The sequence below is a fragment of the Diachasmimorpha longicaudata genome, chromosome 1 (genome assembly GCF_034640455.1).
Source record: "Diachasmimorpha longicaudata isolate KC_UGA_2023 chromosome 1, iyDiaLong2, whole genome shotgun sequence".
In the NCBI taxonomy this organism is placed as follows: Eukaryota; Metazoa; Arthropoda; class Insecta; order Hymenoptera; family Braconidae; genus Diachasmimorpha; species Diachasmimorpha longicaudata.
This window is the reverse complement of record NC_087225.1, coordinates 8,699,981-8,716,759: the sequence shown is the minus strand read 5'-3', so window position 1 is coordinate 8,716,759 and position 16,779 is coordinate 8,699,981. Positions and strand designations below refer to the sequence as shown.

General features: G+C 38.0%; 2 protein-coding genes across 5 annotated transcripts; one reads left to right on the top strand and one right to left on the bottom strand.

Moving 5' to 3' along the window:
- Positions 1 to 49: 49 nt before the first annotated feature.
- LOC135172741 (NADH dehydrogenase [ubiquinone] 1 beta subcomplex subunit 6) lies at positions 50 to 1,375 on the bottom strand. The gene is made up of 2 exons (XM_064139048.1): positions 1,176 to 1,375; positions 50 to 721 (listed from the first exon to the last, which is right to left on the bottom strand). Exon 2 carries the CDS (start codon positions 695 to 697, stop codon positions 179 to 181), a length of 519 nt encoding a protein of 172 aa, XP_063995118.1. The 5' UTR covers positions 698 to 721; positions 1,176 to 1,375; the 3' UTR covers positions 50 to 178.
- A 226-nt stretch (positions 1,376 to 1,601) lies between these two features.
- LOC135172703 (lipid storage droplets surface-binding protein 2-like) lies at positions 1,602 to 3,861 on the top strand. Of its 4 annotated transcripts, none has more exons than XM_064138994.1 (5): positions 1,602 to 1,757; positions 2,294 to 2,487; positions 2,651 to 2,835; positions 2,987 to 3,272; positions 3,428 to 3,861. In XM_064138994.1, exons 2-5 carry the CDS (start codon positions 2,370 to 2,372, stop codon positions 3,652 to 3,654), a joined length of 816 nt encoding a protein of 271 aa, XP_063995064.1. In that variant the 5' UTR covers positions 1,602 to 1,757; positions 2,294 to 2,369; the 3' UTR covers positions 3,655 to 3,861. The 4 variants fall into 4 exon arrangements, with proteins under 4 accessions (XP_063995064.1, XP_063995055.1, XP_063995083.1 ...); XM_064138985.1 differs by having other exon boundaries at positions 1,622 to 1,844; XM_064139013.1 differs by lacking the exon at positions 1,602 to 1,757 and adding an exon at positions 1,888 to 2,005.
- Positions 3,862 to 16,779: the final 12,918 nt, after the last annotated feature.

Here is a 16,779-nt window from a genome sequence, read left to right as displayed (position 1 = left end):
TACTATTTTCTACAAAAGTCAATAAAACAAACTGTAAGGCGTGTCCACGTAAAAGTAACTCTTAAATCATCTCCTCTCATTTTATTCATATAATGCTAAATAAACTAGTATTCACAAAGTACCAACGGAGAATAAGCACACTCCCCTTTTCATTAACTCCTCCTCCAAATACATCCAATTATATTGGTGACTTTGTGAAACCATAGGAAGCATACTCATTATCTTGCTTGGTTTCATAATTCGGCCACTCTGGATCATTCGGGAATAATTTTTTCCTCGACATTCCGACTTTCCATCCTGATTTTCTTGTCCAGTCGCTCTCGTTGTACTTGAAATAATATATTATTGTCCACATGCCGATCATTCCAAATGCAGCTGTGCTTATAAGATGACGAACAACGTAAGCAAACTCAGCACCAAGTCTGGGACGGAGAGCATTCTCTAATACGTTCAATGGTGCGCGGTAGAACCGTCTGAGAGGGTTGTACCTCTGTCTGTAGTATTCAGGATTCACCTTGGGCTCGTCTGGGGCTAGAATTTGATCCTTGAGCCACTGGGCACGCCAGGCACGTTCCGCAGGAGTCATACCGAGGACACGCTCTCTCTCGGATGCCATACGTCCAACAATCGGAAAGGCCTTCACACCTCCTGTGGGGGACTGATTCGCCGCCGTTCCATCTCCCAATGGAGTCGACATTTTTGATCGAGGAAGTCGTTACTTCTGTGGATAATTTTTTTTTAATTGTGGCGCAATAGAATGTGATTTATTGTTTCTATTGTCAAATAAGAAAATATTCTCATCGATTTTATTAGTGTCGAATAATAAGTGAAATGAGGGAACAAATTCCAATTTGATATGAAAATCATTATTGATCGTTCCCTGAACAGCAGTGAAAACTAAACTTTCCTTCGCAATTTTTAATTTAAATATGAATTAATTTATCGATTGAATAAGACTGCATGTTCCACGCTATTGAAGGTCAAAGTATTGGAAGTCTCAAAGTATACAACAGTCCACTTTCATTGCAGAAAAATAGAAATAATGATCAAAACATTGATGAACTACTCAAGTACTTTATTAACCTCACTCTCGAGGTGTCAGAGAAATAATTCAACTAACATTAATAAATCAGAGAAAACTTTACATACAATTCTTGCAGTAGATGCGAACTTACCTTGATCGAATTATTGAATATCTCCGTTCTATCCCCGAATATCCGGACTGGAACTCCTATTTTTGTTCTGGTTTCTATTGCACTCGTAATCGAGTGTGTAATAAAGTTGTTCTAGCGATGGCCGAATTTTCTCGCGGATTGCAGTACAACTGTTGCCATCTAGCGGTTGAATTGCGTATTCCGTTAGCAGATCGAAGGGTAAAAAATTATAATTTACCCATTTTTGAACTGAACCCTGGAGCAACAAAAAACACAACACTTGGATATCCTTAAAACTTGATTATTTGTTTTATATTAATTTTATGTCTAATTTTCCTTTGACAATTTACTCTCGAGGTCTGTAAATGCCAACTGGTCCATAAATAGATATTAGTTTGAAAATGAGGGACATCTAACAGTGAGACTATGAACTTCATCGCGCCCTGAACATGACGTGCCTACTCCGAAACCTGAAATGACAGCTGAAAAAAATGTCCGCTGAGGACTGGATAAAAACGTTCGGATAAGAAAAATAATAAATTACGGTCACCGATCTGAATACCAAGTCAACAAGACGTATATTGTAATGAGTCAGGGATCAAGGTACGTCAGTCGATAGTGAAAAAACGTTTCGATTAGGGTATTCAGAGAAATACAATTAATGAAAATTATTGGAGTGAACGTTTATGGGTGAGTTGACCTACCTCTTTGTTTTCTTGATCAATTGTTTTGACGGTTCAGTGACAGTTGCCAGTCGAGTACTATTGACGTTTATCTCGACACGGTGCAATTATATTTTCAACAATTGGTGGATATCAATATGCAGAAATCTCAGCAATTATAACACTTTTGTTTGTATCTTTCTTTTAATTGACTTGTGACGTGACAGAGCGAGAAGAATTAGTGATAATTTGAAATCGATTGTTTGCTGAATATTTTAAGATTCAGGAAGAAACCGCTATGAAAAATTTAATCGATATGTCTGGTAAATTTTCTAGACAAACCTATTTTTATTTAATTGTATTCTAGTGGTTTAAAGCATTCCATTCAAATATTTTTTTTATAAATTGGAATAAGGCGAAGGAAGAGGCGCGGATCTAATTAATGTCGTTCTTGTCTATTTAATGAATCCATTTCAGATTGATTCTGTTTTCGTGAATGGGCTTGATTTTTTGGTGTAAAATAATACCAAACGAAGACTGAACATTCAGCAAAATGGACACAGAATTGTCCGAACAATTCTACAGAATTCAGGCGATTGATAGAGCCTTACGAATTCCATCTGTCAATTATCTGTGGGACAAATCCACAGCTGTTTATGGGAAAGTTAAAGGTGTGTAAAATAAAAGTGATAAAAGTATGACGAGTATCCAAATACTTTGCAGTATTGAATTCTAAAATATTTTCAATTGTCGAATAACGTTCAACCGATTCTCCAATTTTTCTTATTTCAATATTTTCGGGAGTGACTTGCACGGAACATTTTCCAATTACAGGTGTCAACACATTCACAAATTGGGCGTTTGATAGAATCGAAACAGTCCTCCAGACTGTTCTCGAGAAATCATTGCCAGTTGCGCGTTTTATGGAGAAACCAATTTATAATCTTGACAAAACATTCTGTCAAGGCTTGGACTTTGTTGAAGTCAAACTACCAATAATCAAGGAAGATCCTAAACAAGTCAGTGGATTAATTACTTTGGAAATGTCTATAATATTAACCCTTCGATCCGATTTTTATTATTTTAATCCGACAATAGTATATTTTTTAAAAATTAAATACAAGTCTGATCTAATCCAATTTTTTGTGTTGATTTGAAAATTTTCTGTAGATTTTAGATCGTACAAAGTCACTCGTTTCCGAGAGACTCCGTCCAGCTGTACAAATATTCATTGACTTGAAACAAGAGACAAAGCAGAGAGTGAGAATAATAACCCTCCATACTTACTACAAAGCACACTACTTGAGAGTTTACAGTTGGCAACAGGCTGACAAAGTTATGTCAACTGAGACGGGAATTAATATTTTAAAGACTGTTGACAATACCACTGGCCTGGCTGAGCTGATGCTCGATAAATATTTGCCTGCTCTTGAGGATGAAAATTGCAGTGACTTTGGTGAGATTCTTTGCATACATAGTTTAGACTAGCCAGAAATTTTGAACTAAAAGTTTTACTTCTGAGTTGAATTTTACGGACCCTTTGCGATTCAGAAATTCCACCTTTGACACGTTTAAATGTTAATTAATAAAAATTCGCATGGTTTTTTACAGAGGATGAATGTAGTGAGCACGTTAAACTTCATCACACCATCGTAAGATTGAGTGAATTTAGCAGCAGGGCATCGCGTAGAATTTACGTAGCCCTGATGGAGAGACTCCAGTACATGTACAAAATCGAAATTCTCATCTTGATTCTACATGCACTTATTGTGATTCAAGCTATCAAATTTTTGGAGACTATTGTGACATCTGTACTTAAATTCACGTTTAGGTTCTAGAGTTGATGCTGTGATATTGAAATTTTCACCTTTTTAGTTTGAGGAATTTTTGTGTTTGTAATTGTGTGATGCACTAATATAATTTTATATTCTACATATAACGAAGAGACGAAGTTTGAATAGTCTCAGGCCATAACAAGTTTATGTGTATGATCATTGTGGTGTTTTCAGTTTCTTGTGAAATAATAAAAATATCATTTATTTTTATGTTGATTTTTAAATTATATATCCATCTACAAACCTATTGTCAGTTAGTTATTGGTTAGAAATAATAATGAGAAGCCGATATAGCCATCTCTACCTCTTAATAGAGAATTTCTTTTTTCGCACTACGTAAAATTCAACCTTAAGTTCCGGAATTATTGTGGCTTTGAATATAAAAAACTTGCACGTTCAGTAATGTCTGCGGAATTGACGCGTAGTTTTTACGTTCCAGGATACGCAAATTTTTACAGATAGCTAGGCTATTCCTGCCTTCCGGCTTATCTCAATCTCGATGGAAGGGAAGAACTGATGACTTATTTTTATGAAACCCTTCGTAGAGGTTACGCCATAAAAACGTAAAATTCTGATTAACAATTTTCATACCATTTAACTTCAGCGGCCGATTACGTGTCGAAACGTATTTTTTTACGCTTTTCCTGGTACTTTTTATTGAATATATCTCTCCGTGTATAATGAAACCGGCTGAATGACATTCTATATCCGCCAGACAAAAAATGAATTGTCAATTTTTTTTTGTTTCACTCAATGATACGATTCAATTTCAAGCCATTGACAAAGTGCATCCTTCAAAAATCCTTTCCACCTGTTTGATTGTGTCAGGGGATGCACTGAAATTGAAAAAAAAAATTATCCCGACTGTTCTCACGGAAAGTGGAAATTCGTTTCCGTAGAAATTGCCTCGTCCATCATCCCTGATAGACGTCAATCAGAGTGTGTCGTATATGCGATGGAACTCTCATCAACTTCGTTTTTCAGACGAGTCCAATTAATTTCGGAACTGTTGAATATATTCTTTTTTTCCCCCTTATCATTCAATTTCATCAACGTTTGATTCACAATGAGAGGACAGGGGGAAATGCCGTATTATCCCTTCAACATGGCAAATAGACGTTGTCAGGAGAATTTTATGTCAGGTCCACGTGATGTCGGTGTGGTGGAAAATTTAGGTGTGATAAAATCCAAAGATTTTCTTCTTACTGTCGGGTTATTTTTCAGACCGAACAAGGCAGAAGGGAGATAAGGCGGAGAGAGAAGTCGTGCGAATGGGTGGTATATCTTATTTTTTTAGACGATTTCGAGGGGCATTTATCATTGGGGACAGACCACTGGTGGTAAACTCATAATTCATATCATTTTTCTTTGCTATTCTCAGGACATTTTTAAGAATATTTTTCATTCCGTATAGTTTGTGATAAGAAGTAAACCTAAACAAGGGGGAGGAGATTTTTATGTCAATTTTATAATTGAGGTTTTCATCTGACAAACGTCCGCGAGAGGAAATATTTAGTGAATTACGAGCATATTCTTGTCTAAGGTAACAAACCTTTGACGCATCATATTAACAATAAAAAAGTCTATATAATTTTTTTTTTCTCTTCTGGAGACGGAAACGACTTCATGCTGTTGGGTGTCAACGGTTTTAGAATCTGTAATGGATTATAAAGGAGTCTGGGCATTTTAAGGCACAATACGAGCTTCTGTTCCACCGAAAGATGTACGGGTTTGTGCCCAGCGAGATAAGCCTGCGGGTGCTTCATAAGCAGAGATTTTATCTCGTTCGGGGTCGATGTCTGGCCAAAAGCCATCATTCGCAGCTTCAGATAGGCCCTGTTTTCTCCGCCAAAACTGCTTCACCCTCATTTACATACTTTTTTTTGCTCAAGAACGTCAAGTGGAAATCGTGTGTAACTACGCTCGAATTTTTCTCTCATTTTCGCGTTTTAAAGTTATTAAAAGAACTCTAAAAAATGCTGAGGTGGCGATACGACGAGAGGAAACTACAGGTCCGTACTAGAGATTTATAGATTCACCATGATTAAATTTCGTTATTAAAGGGGTGTGATTATTCTACGAAAGTTTTGGAATTAATGGAAAGGAGTATTTACATTGAAACAAATAAAATACGGATTACTGATGCGAAAACCGAGAGGATGAAAAGTCGCACTTGTAATAACAATAAATGAATTTTATGGCGGTCACGGATTAACTATAGCCGAATACGAGCAATGGAAATAAATCTACCAAGAGAAAAAAAAATTATTTGGTACTCCGAAATTAAAAATGTATTTACCCGAATCTTCCGAACTTTTGAATTTTCAATGAACTCAGGTTCTAAAATATTAGCGCAATTGAATTCAGATGAAAAAATTTAACAGTTCCGATATCGTAAAAAAACCTTAGGAATGTTCATTTCTACACTTAAACATTTTGGAATTAATTCTAAACAAAAAATTGGTATGAAAACCTCCCTCAAAAATCTATACCACAAAATATCCATCATAAAATATCACTTTACCACAAAAATAATTACACATGCGAAAGAATCCCTGTGGTCACTGCTACCGGTGGGCGTATGTAGTTAAAATCGATAGTAACAGAGGTGACATTCGTTATTATGCGGCATGCTCGGTGACACGTAAAATCATGCAAAATGTCGAAAGCGTACAAAAACCCTACGTCAGTTATCTCGCACGCATATCCCTCCACCCCCAGTTTTCAGTGAAAATGAGAGACTGTTATGCAGTTAGAACATCTACTCGGATTTTGTACCAGTCGTGCAGACACGTGCAGTTTACCAGTTAATGCACCGGAAGCTAAATACCATCTGTCGCAATTTGAATTGGGCCGTCGTTTCAATTTTGACGCTAGAAAATAACCCGTTAAAATCATCACGCGCTGGGTAAAATCTATGGGGATATATGCTAATGCATTAAAAAGTGTGCGGTATCGGGAGGAAGAGGGATGATAACGTGTACAGGGTGGCATGTGAAATGGCAGAGGCAGGATAAAACAATCGGTAGTTTCGGGCGTTTCCGATGTATACCTCCCGAGGGGGTACGCCAGGGTGGTAGGCTCGTGTTCTCTCCTGGTACTTCAATTACCATCGTGGATGGAAGAGTCTATATTGAGAGTATGGAGCAAATGGATGCGGTTTTCGGTAGGTAGAGAAATAATTTGTACTTCAAGCGCGAGCTTTTTTCTACAGCCGCGTTAAATCCTATGTTAAATAACTGAGCAAAGAGGAACTTCTTCGCTCATTGAATGACACCATAATTTCAAAAACAAGCGAATGAAGACCTGTATTCGTAGGCAATTGAGTTCAGAATAATTCCACATATTCGCAATGATTGAACTCACGAAAAACACACGTCACTCTGAACACATACAACAAATTAGGCGACAGCATACCCTTTTATTCGGGTCCTCAATTTTTTAAATCGTCTCTACATTTTCAGTTAGAAATTCCCGTAAGTGAAGTAGTAAATGAGTGTCGTTTTAGACTGAGCATTTGAATTGAAACTGAAGCAAAAATTCCACCCTCCGAATTTCTTCGCTCCTGGCATTGAACGTGGAAACAAGGGCGCCATCGTATTTTTCTGATTATGTACATATACTCGGAGACGCGTGCCGTGAATCGACTGCCGGTCCAACCGTTCAATTCTCTCTAGTCCTCCGCGTACTTAATATTTATTTATTCAAATGTCTTGAATGCCTTTGTCTCAGCATTGGCCATCGTTCGATTTTTGCCAATTTCATCTGGGAAAACAGGATGGCACCAGCTGTTCCCACTTTCATCGTCTGCTCAATATTGGGAAATAAAAAAAATTCATGTTTACATATTCAACGTAATGAAATTTTCTCGTAAAATGGAGACTGAAAAGGATTTAATATGGATAGATGGATGATGGAATAATTCAATTGCATAGACATGGGTGACGGTTCTCTGTCCTTCGCAGAGATTTTCGAGGAGATTAATCGGTTTAATTCAAATAATGCGACCACACGGAGTTTTCCTAACTCAATAAACTCGGACGTTCTGAGAGTGTTTCACTCGTTTGACATCTAGAAAGAGAGTTGTTCAATTAAATATTCGATCCGGCACATCTACCCATCCTGGATGCCCTCCTCAATTCGACGGTCATTCGCGAATGGCCGTTTTTTCAAATCCGTTCCATCCATATCAATATTACCATGACAGAAAAAATAGGGGTGGGAAGCAATACCATGAAAGATAAAGAGGAAAACACTCTCGTATGATTATTTATGTTCACAAGGATTTTTCCCTCGAGGATTGAAGTGGGCTTCACTTCCAAAGGAAATATCCATTGATTTTATCAACAATTCATCGATAATTCAGAATTATTGTTTGAATTATTCAGTGCATAACAATTCTAACAATCTGTGGAAATAGGAAAATCCGTTGCACCGTGAAATTTGTCTTAGGGCTGAAGACGAAATTAAAATTCAACTAAAGTTAATTTCAATACCGCAATGCGCAACGCCTCACACCGCAGACATGAAATTTTTTTTTTCAGTATCTAATAACCGTTTTGTACATAACTTCTTCCATATCCTTGAAGACCGAACATGACATTAATCAGTTTCTCCGGGGAATCATAAAACGATTGTTGGGAACTCCAATCAATGCTCTCATCAGTAAAAAAAAATCCACAACACGAACTGGGAAAAAATAAAAACAACTAATGACACTGAATGTTCAAGTGATTCTCCGAGGGTATTTAATCACGTCTCGGTCGTTCCTTGTAACGACAGCCTGTGCTTGCAAATAGTTAAAGGCTGTAAAAAGGGTAAATCCGGGCAAGGTAGTCTGATGAAAAGTAGTAATGTGCGTATTTCCGGTGAGGGGTGAGTCCTTTGACGTAGCTTTAAAACTTACAAGACTCGGCACTAGACCCTCCTCTTTCTCATTCCTTGGCTCCCACGCAATTCTCATTGAAACGAGAACACAGAGCGAGAATCGAGAGAAGTACCAGAACAGTAAAAAAGTTGAGCTTATAGCGCTTATTTGTCTAGGCAGCGACGCATTATCGGATTAAGTCTGAAAATTCCTGGAGAGTATGAGACAACACTGACTAACCTCCCCGGGAATGAAAGAGAACTGGGCCCTCTGTTTCGGGTAGGTACAGTATAAAGCCTGGTGGATGGGCAATGGTAGGGGTTGCGAGAGTGGAGGTGAATTCCGTATCTACTGCGGGAGGGATTTGTGTGGAGCACAAAAGCCCACGGGCGCGTAAATCAGTCTACCCCCCCAAATATCAATGCGCCAAAACGTCGTGTTTGCCTTAAGCTACTTGTGAATTTCTACGGAATTTTTGGAGCAGAAGGTGGGTGAAATTTTTTGAAGTTTCAGGTGGGATCAAGTGAATTTTAGGAAGATGAATTTAGATGGTATATGGAGAGGTAATGCTGTGTGGAATTGAGGAATTTATCGTTATATGAAGCCATCCCTCTTTCGTCTCTCGGAGAAAAGTTTTTCTTTTTTGTTGTTCAATCGTTTTATGATTCGATGAATGAAGACAATGAAACCATGATGATTAATAATATTGACGATATCCACGTGATCGGATAATATTTTCGGGGGAAATTATCGTCAGAATTTATCAAATAAAACAAAGTATTTTCGGAAACAATATCATTACTAGTTTTTGAACTTTCTTTCCAGAAACAATGTTTTCAAATATGTTCCTAAACTTGACGTTTTCATACATCGCAGATGGAAGGTAGAGAAATTCCAAAATAATAGCAGATCGCGTGTGACAATTGATGAGCATCCTAGAAAACCTTCGATCCAATGTCATTATTTTTCTTCACTTCCCCCAGAAAAAGTAATATTCATCACCGCAGAAAAAATTGTACAACAAAAAAAAAAATAGGGGAGCGATGACACACCTCAGACCGTCCGAGAAAACTGTTCCAATTAACCTGACACCGTTGTACGCGATATTAGTTCGATGTTGACAGTGGAGGCGATATGATCTTGACGACGCCACGAGTTTTTTTTTCTAGCTTGTACGCCGCCTGGCGTGTTATTCATTATATACGCTTTGAAACGTGCCTAGAGTGCCTTGGGATGCAACTACATTTTTATTTTCCTTTATAGCCTATAAATCCTTCCTGAGTATGCCAAACGAGTAGAAAAATAGGGTTACGACCCTTGAGCCCAAACTTCGCACTTACCGCGGCTTTACATCCCACAGATTATTCGATAAATAATAATAATAATAATTGAAATGATATTCTGAAGCCGGGATTGTCTCTTTATTAATAGTCATTAGACTATTAATATATATTTCTTGTAAAATATCGTTTGAAAATTACGTTTGGCATCGGGTTTGGTTCGAAATCACGATGTACCACTGAATTAAACAGTGAGTAACCCTCTAAAGTTATAAACCATATTTGATAAACTCCATCTCCGTTTTTCGCGAATAATGGATAAGTTGAGAAATATTAATGAAGGACATATTCATTAATTTACTAATGTTTTCATTCTCAACAGACTCCACAGATTGTATCGTTCTAACGTTGTCATTTATTACGTGTAATCGGGTGAATATGACCACATTATATCTCCCTCTCAATAGAAGAATAAAGTCACTCTGTTTACCTGCAAACATCCATTTCTATCCTCGGTTAAACTTATCCCAAGGGGTCTCCTCCCACTTGCATGCCATATATGGATCTACCCATTCAACGAGGAAAGTGCATGCGTTATAAAAAAGGAAGGGAAAACAGCAGAAAGAAAATAAAGGTGAATTTGTATTGAAGATCTGGAGGGTAATAAGTTTCCCTGGGAATACGAAAACAGATATGGATACTTGGTTTCATACCCCAGAAGGCCAATGTATTCACCAGTGGAGAAACAAAGTACTGACAACGTTGATGTTATTATACGATAAAAAAATTTCAATTCTTACCAACAACATAAAATGAACATCTCATTTTTTTTCAATTTCGAGTAATGGTTTTTAATTGAAATTAAATATTCATAAAATTAGGGGAGAAAAGGTCAGTCAAAATTGCGGAACGCGTATTTCGCGAATCGATTACGGAATCGATTGGGAGATGTTAAGTGACGGTATCGTCACTTGTCGCGTTTGGGGGCTTCGCAAACCCCCACAAAGCCGTCAAACACGAAAAAAAATGCGAAAATAAAAAACTTTTTCCGACCTCCCAATATAAATTGGCGGTTCGAAACGTCTCGGATCGTGTTGTAGTTCCTCTCACCACTTGTCACACGGAATTTTACGAATCGGGTCATCTGGTATATAAAAGAAGTCGTTCGTCCGTAATGCTGACGATAAGCGACGTCTAAAAGCTATGCGATTGTGCACATTTAGAGTCAGATTTATTGCCCGCCCTTCATTCGAACGAATCGGAAATGTTTGGCAACACGCTTTATGTTTCAGTGCTTAACAGCCTGTTGGCCAATGGAAAAATTGGGGCTAGACCCCAAGCCCCATCTTACATGTCGCATCTCGGTCATCCGTAATTTACGCAGTGATGTTACTACTCATTTAGTGATGAGCTATCAGATTAATTCATTTTTTCACGGCCTACGAGTGTCCAGAAATTTATGTTAAATATTCCTTTGATAATTGCAGTAATTTAAAAGTAATTTGCTTTGATGGTTCATACTTTCCCCATGATTCCCACTACTACTTGAATCACGCACCTGCGTGTGAAAGCATAGTTGCTCTAAAATACCCCATTTTTCAAATCATTTGCTCAAACAATTTCTCTATGGAACCAGAAAAAAAATCAGGAACCCCTTCGTGTTTTCAAAATTATTTCAGTGCTCACCCACTCCTCTCGCCTCAGTAGCTCATTTTTTGACGTCATGGAAACAGCATGAGGTATCCTCCAAGTCTCCAGTTGGAGGGTTCACAAAAGTATCCAAAGTTCACGTTTTTCTCCTCACCACTGACATCTGAAAAAAAAAACAGAAAAATACATAAAAATCCTCCATGAGTAAACATATTCAGATACGCCTTGATTGATACCACGAATTAAAATTTATAAAATCTTATTAATCATTATTTCTATCCTCCATCACCCGATAAAACTAAACAGCTATTTTTTCAATTATCACAATATTAATTCCCACTCTTTAACATTCTGCATGAAATAGAAAATAACACAGGGCTCCTAAAACGCAGTCATAAAGTTGAGGTCAACGCATTCATTCCATCCGCAGCCTTCCTATGTTGTTCCAGATAATAAGGTGAACCCTCTTATGCTGGCTATGTTGAGCTGGTGTGGAGACATTAACCTACATCCCAAACGTTTATGTAGAAAACAGAGTAAAGCTTGCAGAAGTTTAACTGTACCTGTTTTACGAAGTACCGTTTCTACTGACCGCGCTCATTCACACGATTTGGTGGTGTTAAAGCTTAATTCCTTCCGTAAACTATCCCCACCATCTAACCCTTCAATGGTGTATACATAATCTCCTCTAGCAGTGAATCACTCGTAATCTCATCGTGGGTTAAGCCCATTACTCCAAATGATCGTTTGGCATGAAAGTCAGTAACTGACATGTTCAACAAAAATTAACTGATCATTGCACGAAAGAATGAAAGTTTCCTATATCCAAATTTTTCATGTTGAAAGCATCTTTCCACAATTCAATGTATCCCTCATTTCTCCTCTCCCCTCTCCCCCCCTACCATATTTAATAAAGAAAATATTCATCCATATTTTGTGAGAGATATTGGAAGAGGTACTGGCAACAGGAAGGCCGTTTACCTTATCAGCAAGTTTACATAAACCGGTAGACGTGGACCTCGAGGCGGTAGACCACCGTTTCCTGGTCGGCTGTCGGTATACCCAATACATGTGTACACGATCAAGAGGTATAGGAAGACACAAGGGGCTGGGTTTTGCCACTTAACTTGGCCCTCTCTCTTTCGCTTTGACGAGAATCCCAAGCCCTCTTCATGGTGCGATGTACAAAGTGTTGGGTTCTCGCGCCCTCGGGCGCCGATATTGGAGCCCGATATCGGGCGGAATCAGCTTGACGCCGAGATACTCGCTCGATCCTCCAATGTACCCGAACCACAAGAAATATACGATGAATATAACCTTGAGTGGTCTTCCCTGTCGTTGGAGGAAAATAGGGCTGATACATGGTGAATTTCTGGTTTTATACAATGTTAACAACCTGTGGGCTTCCAAAACATCTATTGGAGGAGGTAAGAGGCTACAAAGAGCTTATAACGGATGGACAGAGCTTGCGCTTGTATTTGCATACTTGAGAAATCGTTGTTACTTTTTGTCGTCTGGCCTCGGTTATACAACTTCTCCAATTTTATGTCTCACTGTAGGTTTTAGAATCTTTTTAATCTAAATAGCCAGTTTAGGGATTTCTGTACGCAAGAATTTCCGGACAAAAATCTGAATGACTTGACTGCTGTATTTTTATAAATTTTTATATGGTGTCATTTATCAAGGGCTGATGCTTTGGAATATCGTAACAATTGTTTTTTCATGAGGTAGAAGCATCGAGTTGGAGAAACCGGTGACGAGGTAGTGAAAAGTTTATCAATAGCTGAGAGTTAAATTACTAACATTGTCTGTGAAGTAGAAATAGTAGGATACTCCTTAAAGTGCCCAAACTTCCATGTAGAAGAAAAGAATAATAAATGATTGAAACGAGAACTTAGCGGAGAGGCGATTGTATACAGAAGAAAATTTCTAATTTCTTACGAAAAATTTGATTTCGAAAAAATGCGTTTATCCACTTGTTGCCGTTAAAAATTGTGAGGGCTCGCACCTCATATTGGCACAATATAATTGGAATGTTGAAAGTGAGCTTACTGACAATGGAAACACGTCAGTCTGCGGTAATGGATCTCAATATCATTGATAAATCCCAATGCGAGTCACACTACACTATTAAATGTACACCCAAAGGATATCAGCTAACAGACACTGGCCAAATCCCGGGATGTAGCTCGGCTTTAGCACATCTCAATGGTTTCATTACATCAGTAAACTTTGTATGTGTTCGTCTGGCATCGCGTGAGCTGATCCACCGTCGTTTTGTCAACTTAAACTTTCTGATCATTGCCAAACGCCCATTTGGAGTCGTATCCAAATGGTTTCACCAATGACTCGTCTGGTTGTTTTCATTAGAAGGTGGAATAATTACGTTAGCACGCAGACGGGGTTAATCGAGTATTTGGATTTTCTGTGCTTGCGAGGGAACACAAATTGAGATCAGGTTCGGCGAGTTCAAGGAGAATCCGATGTGCACAAACTGCAGTTGAGCTCCAATATCCCAATAAGAGAATTTTCTCGTTTGTTAATCAGTTAACGGATGATCCTCCCTTCTTCAAAATTCTCACTGAATCTATAAAGACTTAAGAGAGATAGATAATGCCTCGCGAGGGGAACCTCGTTTGATGTGGTTCCATGGTAACTTTCTTCCACAGGACCTCCGCTGGAATTGCTGAAAACTTTCCCTCCCCACACGGCCGCAGAATGCGCGACTCCCGCAACTAAACGTGTATACACGAATATCCGGATGCTTTTAAAGCCTCGTCCCCTAACCTCTACCTCACCGCCCGAAGACTCCGAGAATGAGAAAAGTTATGGAAATGTGAATATTCAGTTTTCCATTTTCACATTCCTTTTTTGCAAATTTCATCTTCCTTCATTTTCCGAACATCCCGGCTTTTTATATCAAACGTCTATATAGCTTTTGGGAGGATGATACGTGTCGGCCGTTACATTCTCCTAACGTGATGCCGTGAGCCTTTGATGTTTGAAGGCATCTCGTTCGAAAATGATATTACTGATGGGGGATATAGCGAAAGTAATGCACCCTTGTCGATTTTTATGTTCATACACGTTTATCACCTTCTGGTGGTATTTCAATTTTTTACCGCTCGGTATACATGCGGTCGTATCAACATGAGCTGAAGACGATGGCATTCTTGCCGTGATATAAAACGCTTTAATTTTCTGGTTCAGAGACTTTATGTAATTTAATAACTTTCAGTTTCAGGATTATTTTCATTCTGCGAGAAAAGCAAAGTTCACTGTGGAAAATTCACACTTGAAATAATTGTAAGTTGAGGTAAAAGAACTACGAGCTTTCGAAAGCACACGAATACGTAAATACTTTTGACGAACATACAAAAAATTAAAAATTTTTTGTCGTCTTAATATAGTTCGGTTGAAAATAAAAGTGTAGCAATTTGTCATCAGTGTAAATATCGGTCGGGAATCTATTGATTTCATCTGTAATCATTCACGTTCACTCGAATGTAAAGGCTAACGGTGGAAATCAACGCTAGAAAATTAATCAACTGTTATACGAATTTTTCACTGAGACAAAATGTTAATTAGATTTTCCCTGTACTGCTAAACTTCAGCCCACCATTGCGCGATTTATATGATAATTTTTCTTCAACTTTTTTTCCTGGTCGCTTAGTTATACGTGATGACAAAATCAAAGGAGAGTAATGAATTTTTTCAGTGGTTTTTAATGTTATTTCCTGAAGCACGAAATTACACCAACTAGGTCAAGATATTCAACAAGGATTTTAACGAGGCCGCTTTGTAATAGCCTCTAAGACGTTGGAGAGCTTAAAAATCCCTGGAAATACAAGTACTTCAGCCTCAAAATGAACTCAAGTTCTGGGAAATACGTTCGCGTTATAAAGACAAGATAAATTGGAGATGAGTTTAACGAGAACTCATTCTCCCGATCGATGTCAAAAGAATTTAAAAACATGATGATTAGTTATTATCTAAGTCCTGTACGATGACTTCGGTATCGAGTGTTAAGAGTATACTGCAAACTTATCCTTACAGTACAAGCTAACAGTGCTGAGAGTGAGCTGCGTCATGGGAAAATGGTAATCCTAATCAAAACTAACTTTAAAGGGTAATCAAAGTTTCAGTTAGGGAAGTTACCAGGTGTGACGTGCCATGTAACTGTCTAAGACACTGCGAAGTAGTCGAGAGACCGGTAACTGAAGGGGAATGTACATAGCAACCCGAGGATGCAAATTACACTTTCATCCCTTAGTTCCCTTACATCCTACCAGTTGGACCAATTTCAAACGATGCGCTTGACGATTCCGAGGTGACAATGTTCCCTACAGTTCCTTTTTGCAAAATAAGTTCGTTCCTCACGAACGCATTACAATATCTACCTTAACACTCTTTGTAGACGTTTTTAAAAAAATTTGTATTACAAAAAAAAGGATATTTCACTCCCCCTTGTCAAATCTATTTCTTTTCATTTTTTTTTACTTTAAAAATGCCCAACTGGTGATAAACTGCAACATCTACCTTAATGAGAATAATTTTGCAATTGAGTTTATGACAAAAAAACACTTGGAGAAGTGATGGGCAAAATGAGAGACATAACATTCCGTTAATTGAATCCCATGGATTCAATTACTCCCAAGTGCGAGTAGCTGATTCATCCCGGATTTCCCCCGAAGTGTTTATCGAGTAAAATAGTAAGGAGACAAGAACACTCAATAGGTAAAGTTTTCTCCTACCATTTGCTTCCCATTCCCGGGTCTCATTCTGTACCATTCAGAACACAACTTCACATTTACAACGAAAAACGAATTAGAAGAAAACTTGTTGGTAAACTGAGAAAAATGTTTTTTCAGAATATTGCATAAGCTAAAAATCCGTCAATAGTGATAATAGAACTTCGAAGAAAAATTATTATTTGGTGTTGTTGACATAAACTATTTTTCTGAGCGTATAACTTGACGCACAATCTTTCTCAGTCAGTCCCATTAATTGGTTCTCTTTTTATACATTTTTCTTAAATTCAAAGGAAAATCCCTTTATCTCGTATTCCTACCCCGTTAATCACTGGTCTCGTGTATCACTCGCGAACAACCCTCGTCTTACGACAATTTATTTCACTAGTTTTTCGTGAAAATTTCCTAATGAGAATTTCTGTCCGGGCGTTGTAAGCTAGATACGTTCCTCTTTAACGCCCACACTCGAATATCCACCGGAGATTTAACGCCAAACTTTTCTCTCTGTAGTGAAGGCAAAGGAAAAATAAAGTAAGTTTAACGGAAAAAAGGAAGGGAATAAAAAAGCCAAATTAAATAG